Source organism: Dysidea avara, chromosome 5 (genome assembly GCF_963678975.1).
Source record: "Dysidea avara chromosome 5, odDysAvar1.4, whole genome shotgun sequence".
Classification (NCBI taxonomy): domain Eukaryota; kingdom Metazoa; phylum Porifera; class Demospongiae; order Dictyoceratida; family Dysideidae; genus Dysidea; species Dysidea avara.
In genome coordinates, this window is record NC_089276.1 from 1,562,387 (window position 1) to 1,571,032 (window position 8,646).

Consider the following 8,646-nt stretch of genomic DNA (forward strand, 5'->3'; position numbering starts at 1 on the left):
TTAACACTGAATGATTTGACTGCTATACTGGTTCATACACAATGTTTGAAGCCAAGTATTATTGGATTAACTCCACTACTACATCATTGACTACTTGATCAACTTTGTGTTTGACCAAGGCTATATAGTCCTCACATCATGTGTACAGTGCTTTGCAACATGTTGCACTATGTTGATTCCTGGATTCCCATTTCTGCCCTTGATTGAAGTGCTACAAAATTTTCATTGTACATTCATCCAGTATTTCCGTGTACATCATGGACTTTCAAGTAGCTGTTCCCAGCACGAAATTTTCATTATTGTAAACTATAGCCACTGAGTTATGTTTTGCTCACCCCAAAAACTGTAACGACTGCCTGCAGCTGCTTAGGAAATGGTTTGGCCTAACATGTAGTTATTACTGGAGTGGTATATACATGCTCAATGATTATTTTTGCACTATTAAGTGTTAGTGCCTATAGCCTTGTTATAATTCATGGTCTTTTACAAGTGATCAACTGGGGTTGGAGGGATTTTTTTCCTTACTTTGGCCCCTTTTCTGTTACACCTTTTCAGCTATAAGTCACTAAGTCTAAGTCCTTGAAATTAGGTTAGGTAATCCTAAGGCTGCAGCACATGTTGCTGCAGACCTTCAGTGCTGGTCACTGTAAAGCATTTATACAATAATAAATACTTTAGGATTAAGGAAGAAAATCCATCCCTCCTGGAGGAGACTGAGTGTGGCCCCAACTAGACATTGGGTGACCTGCAGTTCGATTCCTGGGGTTGGAGGGATTTTTTTCCTTACTTTGGCCCCTTTTCTGTTACACCTTTTCAGCTATAAGTCACTAAGTCTAAGTCCTTGAAATTAGGTTAGGTAATCCTAAGGCTGCAGCACATGTTGCTGCAGACCTTCAGTGCTGGTCACTGTAAAGCATTAATACAATACAATACAACTAGGAGTCACTTATTGCAGCTAGTTGATGTGCACTGCTCATTTCAATCAATCAAACCCACAATTTATATATTTACTTGCCTAGACTGCAAGGTGTCAGGTCACTGCCTGGCCTGGGATTTTTATCTGCATTCAGCATAGTTTTCAATTACAGCTGCAGGTTTCTGACTCCCTGCATGCCTCACAGGCTTATACTGTTAGCCTCCTTGCAGGTCCCTAGAGGCCAAGGATATAGCTAGTCATCAATAAATGAGAAAGTACAATGAAGAGCCACTAAATTCATATTATCAAACTATCAATCAGACTATAAAACAAGGCTACTACAAACTGGTATGTTGCCACTAATGTACATTTACGAAATTGCCGACATATTATTCTTCATCAAATCCATCAAAAATCCATCAGACAAATTTGACATCTTGAACTATACCAACTTTACTACAGGTTCAACAAGATCTGCTGGCACAAAGTTATACCCCAAGACAGCTCATATCAACCCTATCATGAACTCATATTTTTATCATTTACCAAGATTATGGAACTCTTTACCAATAATTGACCTATCTCAATCACTAGATGTAATCAAACCAAAGTTGAAAGCATTTTTATGGAATCATTTTTTAGCTAACTTTGATAATACCCCCTGTACTTTTCATTACCTGTGTCCTTGTACCCGCTGCTCCAAGACTCCTGCACCAACCAACTATAATTATTTGTAACTATTATATAAATGTATGCATGTATAGTTTTTGTAGTTAAGTAATTAGTGCTCTAGGCTACCAGTGCAGGACACTGGTAGTCCTTCAGAATTGTATGTCTCTGTAATCACTGTAGCCTCTACTGTATGTAATTCCAATTCTGTAAAGCAATTATTAAATAAATAGCATGTGGTTGTTACTGGAGTGATACATACATTATTTTTGCACTATTAAGTGTTAGTTCCTAACCTTGTTATAATGGTCTTTTACAAGTGAAAAAAACTATTTCTACAACTAGCCCAAACCTGAGACCAGGGGGGGGGACATATAAACACAATTTCTTTGTGTTTGAAGTATTTTGTGTTCTATATTGTCATGATAGTTGTGTAGCAAAATGTCAGTGAAGGGAATGATTGAAGGGATTTCAGGGGAGTGTGGGAACATATTAATTTACATAGTTGAAACATAATTGTGGCAAGATGGAATCTGGAGACAAGTGACTGAGATATGGAGCTAGGAAATAGCAAATAAACTTACAGTGACGTACAAGCCAATTCTTTAGATCAAACTATTGTTTTATAAGTAGTGTTGTTTTACCTAAAACTAAATCCTATTTTAGTAAGCATAAATTACCTGACTTTTAGCCGGTGTACTATAAAACTAAAATGTTTTTTTGCTACTGGTAGCTACTCAGTAAAACTAAAATGAAAACCTATAGCTACTAACTTGAAGGCAATTATTTTATATCAACACTGGACTGTCCATAACTATAAGTTGCAATTCAGTTTAGTGGACCAAAGTGGAAAATGTTTGAAAGTGGCTATCTCAAGATTGGATCTTGAGGTACTTTTAGTCAAATCCCTGTATTAAAACATGCACAGCACATGTATATATATTTATATTAATATTATGTAAATTTTGACTTTATTCTTTTCTGTGGTGCAGTTGATATTTAGTCTGACTTTTACGACTTACAACTATAAACTTTTTTGGCCACAAACTAAACTAGCCCCTTTTTTAGCCGCTGTCCTAGCCTAAGCTATCAGTTACATATGAATATAAGTTGAACCAGCCCGTTTACTGCATGAGCAACAAATGGGCGTGGCTGATCATAACGGACCAACAGGCCCGTAGCCAGGGGGGGTTCGGGGGGTTCTGAAGAACCGCCCTCTTGGAAAAAAGGTCCACAATTTCAGTAAAAAGGTCCACAATTTTAGCATAAAGGTCCATAATTTAACCAAAAAGATCCACAATTTTAGTATACAAGTCCAAATTTTCAGGAGCAAAAGTCCATTAGCTACAGTTTACTAGATAGCACTAATAAGAAGCTAAATTAAGTGCTCCAAGTAACTTATTCAGTGCTTGTATTATATGCAATGCAAGATCGAGATACTCTAATAGAGCAGTCAACCACTCTAATAGAACAACCACTCTAATAGAACAGTCACGATTACATTTTCTTTTAAAAGCTACTTAATTTACATGTAGATTGTCTAAACCGAGCTTTCATTAAAATGTAAGATTTTGGTAGAAAAGCCTCTCCATACAGAGCCCACGAATAGCACCCATACTTCAACTCCATGCAATGTGTAAATTTCATTGTTTAAGACACCCTTTGTTCTGCTCCACTGCCCCTGTTGATCATGGCAGAGTGCTCAATCTTTCCCATTCTTATTCACTGTGACATTCCAATATATTATATTTAGATACATGCATGTGCAGATGGTATACAGTAGCAGTATAGAGATATTTTTCCAGATATCATCCATACAGCTGGTCTTCAGCTTACCTAAAAAATTGTTATTTATTGACTGAAATGCCACTAAATTCAACCTTTTAGTACCTATTTTCAAAAAATTTCCTGGGGAGGCATGCTCCCAGACCCCCTAGTTTTAGCATGCTGGGTGCGCACACCATAATATAATCTGAAACATGTCATATAAAAAGGTCTACTTTTCTTCTAAAAGAGCCTACCCAGATAAAAGTCTGGCTACGGCCCTGACCAATAATGAATGTGGTATAAATGCAGTTTTGCACAATTACAGGAGGTGGGAAGTTTACATAAGACAAACCCATTTCATTTCCGATCCCATTCAAATGGCGTCATTTCTAGCAGCAGCTGAAAATCTACGTCACCTTAAGATTCCTAGTTCTCGGGTGAGACCAATTGGAGTGGAACTAGGTCGAGGATCGTATGGGAAAGTTTTCGAGGTGAAATACGATGGAAAGTCGTGCGCCAGTAAAGAGGTTCATCGTTGGATGATGGAACTTCCCACTGCCGAAGAACAATCGAAAATAAAAGATGATTTCTTGCGAGAATGTCACTTCTGGAGTACTCTACGTCATCCTAACGTTGTACAGTTCCTAGGAATTTACTATCCTTCTAGTGACGAGTCCGTACCAGGGGCGGATCCAGAGTCTGGAAAGAGGGGGGGCACCTTGCTGAAAAAAGTTGAAGAGCAAAAAAAAAAATAAAAAAAAGGTCACAACAATAATAGCTAGTTATCCTTTACCAAATATATTATATCACGTATGTTATGTAAAATAAAATCCTATTTATAGCTTCATAAGTAAGGCCCCTATTTGGTGATTATTAGTTTCTCATCCACCGCCCGCATCCTCAGTTCTTAAGCTACCGCATGGTAAGCCATTATTTACTCCGAGCATGCTCAGAAGAACACGTGATACCAAACTGTTATAATTTTTGTTGATGAACGCTACAATGCGCTATATATCACCAGGAGAACTGTTGTTTTCCTTAGCAAATTGCTGCAGTGCCAGTTGCAATCGTGCTCTATCGACTTCATCAAAGCAGGCTTTCAGTTGACTGTCGAAAACGAGGGGTCACCAACTCACGAAAAAGTGGTACGGATTTTAAAATCTTAAACAAATTTCTCAAGATTTCACGGGTTTCAAAAGATTTCGCAAAATCGAACGAGAGCTGCAAAATCTGATTTTAAATTACAGGTTGGTGTAGAGTGATAAGTTCTGAAATCACCAAAAAGTAGTGAGAGAAAGAAACAGAAGTTCAGCAGGCATGTAAGAGCAAGGCCTCACGAAATTGAGAGGAATTGTGAAGCCATATAAAACCAGGAGTAAAGCCTTGGCATAACTATTAAATGAAACCTTACAAAACCAGGAGCAACTCGCAGCTGAAGCCCTATAAACCAGAAAAAGGAGGGGAAATCCCGTGCGAAACCCCTCAAAACCAGGAGCAACTGTCAAAGCTCTATCTGGTGTGAAACCCCACAAAACCAGGAGCATCTCAGTGTATGCTTAAGTTGCTTTTGTAGTTGGTGTGTTGCTAAGTTTATGAAGTTTTGCTAAGTTTATGTTGCTAAGTTTGCAGTTTGCTAAGTAAATCCATTCTTACTTTTGTGCAGGAGCAGTTTGCATGAATTCCCCAGGTTTTGTTTGGCTTCTTTCCCACAGCTCCTGGTTTTGTTTGGCTTCCACAAGTCGCTTAATATAAATCGGCTTCTTTCCCACAACTCCTGGTTTTGTTTGGCTTCCACAACTCGCTTAATGCAAATCTGAAACGGAGAGGAACATCGGATTTCATTCTCAATTCGATTCTCTCCTGGTTTTGTATGGCTTCTTTCCCACAGCTCCTGGTTTTGTTTGGCTTCCACAGCTCGCTTAATACAAATCTGAAACGGAGAGGAACATCGGATTTCATTCTTAATTCGATTCTCTCCTGGTTTTGTATGGCTTCTTTCTCACAGTTCCTGGTTTTGTTTGGCTTCCACAACTTGCTTGATACAAATCCGAGGCGGAGCGGAACATCGGATTTCATTCTTACGTTTGTGCAGGAGCAATCTGCATGGATTCTCCTGTTTTGTGTGGCTTCTTTCCCACAGCTCCTAGTTTTGTTTGGCTTCCACAACTCGCTTAATACAAATTCGAAACGGAGCGGAACAACGGATTTTATCTATATACTTTTGGACAGTTTGCATGGATTCTCTCCTGGTTTATTTGGCTTCTTTCCCACAACTCCTGGTTTTATTTGGCTTCCACAACTCGCTTAATAATATAAATCCGAAACGGAGCGGAACATCGGATTTCATTCTCTCCTGGTTTGTGCGGCTTCTTTCCCACAGCTCCTGGTTTTGTGTGGCTTCCACAACTTGATTATACAAATCCGAAGCGGAGCGGAACATCGGATTTCATTCTTACTTTTGTGCAGGAGCAGTTGAGTGTAAGCTACGGTACCAGAACGAGTATAGAATCAGAATCACGATAACAACATAAGATTTCGTATTTCAGGCAGGATTTTACTGGAGGTGTACGAGATTTCGAAGCAGTTGGTGACCCCTCGGTCGAAAAACAGTTGGCGATCACGAAAAGTAGAATCAGCTGGTGAAGGAAATGTTTGTAGTAAGAAAGAAAGACAATTTGGACAAGGTCTGTACATCAGTGTGTTAATATTATAAAATAATGGTAATACCCTCCCGCCCGCATCATAATAATTAGAAAGGCTGGATGAGAAACTAATAATCACCGAATAGGGTCCTAAGCTGCACTGCCTCATGAACATTGTGACTGCTTTATTAGAGTAATTGACTGCTCTATTAGAGTATCTCGATCTTATATGCAATTTCTTGAAGGGGGGGGGGGGGGCATTTGCCCCAAATGCCCCATCCTGGATCCGCCATTGCGTACTGCCTGTTATGGTGATGGAGAAGATGCAGGAGAGTGTAACATCACTGGTAGATAAACATGATAATATTCCCTTACTGGTGAAACTGTCAATACTACGATGTGTCTCTAGGACTGAGGTATCTTCATGGTCACAATCCTCCAATTGTCCACCGAGACTTGTCTCCTAATAACATCCTGGTGACCCTTCATCTTGAAGCAAAGATCACAGATCTCGGTGTGGCAAAGACAATGACGATGGGTCCAAACAGCAAGACGATGACTAAAACTCCAGGAACTGTTGCGTTTATGCCCCCAGAGGCATTGGACGATAAGCCAGTATATGGACCACCATTAGATATGTTCTCTTTTGGAGGTGTGATCCTCCACATCACTAGCCAACAATGGCCTACTCCAAAAGCTGTGAAGCAGTTTGATCCCAAGACAAGGAAACAGATAATGTTGTCACTGAGAGGTAGAACGACGTCAAGAGTACATAGACATGATGATTGGAAATGATGCAGATTTGAAGCCATTGGTTGTGTCATGTTTAGAAGATGATCCAGAGTTACGTCTTCCAGCAGCAAACATGTCTGAGAGGATCAGGATGATGAAGGAAGAGTACAGCAAGAAGACATCTCATGATGGTATGGACCCCATCTCATGTTTGGCTGAGATACAAGCATCAACACAGTCATCAGCTGAGATCAAACAAACATCAACACAGTTAAAGGTTTGTTAGTACACAGCTTATGATGTATTAGTATAAATGTGATATTGTTTAGCAACAACTGGTTGTGAAGGAGTCCACCATACCTGACTTGTTCAGTGAACCAGTGAACATCAAGTGGGAGGAGGGAGCCCCTGCACCAGTGAGTAGGGCTCGACACACTGTAGTGTTGTGTAATGGAGTGATTTATGTGGGAGGTGGCATGACCAAAGGTGATGATGATACAATACAATTCCCCCACACACTAGACATGTATCATCCAGACTCTAACACATGGGACACTTTTGATACTCCACATGAATCATTTGCCATAACAGTGTTGACTGGTAATGTTGTTATTATTGGTGGGAGAATTAGAACAAGTGGTGAGCTCACTAACAAGGTACTTGTACTGGAGAGTGGCCAGTGGAAAGACTATACAGAAATGCCTACAGCAAGATGTAATGTCATTGCTATTAGCCACCTGTCAATATTGATAGTGATGGGTGGTCAGGATGGTAAGGACACAATCAGTACAACAGATCTATTTGATGCTACTACTGGCCAGTGGTTCAAATGTGATGATCTCCCTCAACCACTTTACTGGTCACAATCAGTCATAGTAGGTGACACAGTGTATGTGTTAGGTGGGTCCACTAAAGAGAAACCCTCTACAGCAGTGTATGCTGCTCCTCTTGATACTTTGTCTAGTCACCAAGTAAAGTGGCAAAATCTGGTAGATACTCCATGGGGTGGTCCAGCTGCTGTTGGTCTGAATAATAAATACTTGTTAGCAGTAGGTGGAAATAATATTTACACCCTCAACTCTACAGCTACTACATGGATGACCATTGCAACTCTTCCAGTATTGACAAGTGCCACAACAATTATTTGTGATGACCAATGCAGATTAGTAATGATCGGAGGATGGGATAGGATTACAAGACCTACCAACAAAGTATGGATTGGATCATTCCAGTAGTGAGACAACACACAATTTGTATAAATTATATTTTATCTTTTGTTGTTCGCAACCTAAATTTATATTTTTACTGATAGTCAATAGACTACAAAGGCAATGAAAACTTTTATATTATAACAAAGTAGTGTATTGTTATTATGGTATCAGTGTTAATGGATGTTGCATCAAAGTATTGTGCAGATTGTTTTAATAATTTGATAAAGTTTGAGTTAAGGCCGCACCCTTTTTACAGCTGGGCTGTTTTGGATTAGATATCATTTGTTTTTGTATTTGTATAATATAGCTATGCTGGTATTTGTCTACCTTTTTTTTCCTACAGGAAAACAGAAGAACTAGACTCTATACATTATTGTATTCATATTAGCTAGTGCATGTATGAATTAATAAGTACATACATGTATGGATGACTTTCACATTGATAATCAACATGTACATACTGTAATGAGTTTGGAAAATTTGCTCTACACTATCTCCCTTAACAGTCATCAATTACACAAGACTTGCAGCTTAAAATTCTTTGTAGCTCCCAGCCAACTACAGGTACTATAATACAAACCAGTTGCTCTCTAGCAGGAAGCTCTCGAGGTATACTAAGTGAAACACTAGTCCGTACAAGCATAGAGTGATTACCTCGCACTATATGATGCACACCGTGCGGAGCTTACCCTACTTCAAATTAATACGT

General features: G+C 39.3%; 2 protein-coding genes across 2 annotated transcripts; both read left to right on the forward strand.

The window, feature by feature from the left end:
• The first annotated feature begins 3,729 nt into the window (after window positions 1-3,729).
• LOC136256501 (probable serine/threonine-protein kinase drkB) lies at window positions 3,730-6,749 on the forward strand. The gene is made up of 3 exons (XM_066049477.1): window positions 3,730-4,018; window positions 6,404-6,646; window positions 6,715-6,749. The coding sequence occupies exons 1-3, from the start codon at window positions 3,730-3,732 to the stop codon at window positions 6,747-6,749; spliced, it is 567 nt and encodes a 188-aa protein (XP_065905549.1).
• Window positions 6,658-8,181, forward strand: LOC136255917 (kelch-like protein 31). The gene is made up of 2 exons (XM_066048836.1): window positions 6,658-7,003; window positions 7,056-8,181. Exons 1-2 carry the CDS (start codon window positions 6,773-6,775, stop codon window positions 7,959-7,961), a joined length of 1,137 nt encoding a protein of 378 aa, XP_065904908.1. The 5' UTR covers window positions 6,658-6,772; the 3' UTR covers window positions 7,962-8,181.
• Window positions 8,182-8,646: the final 465 nt, after the last annotated feature.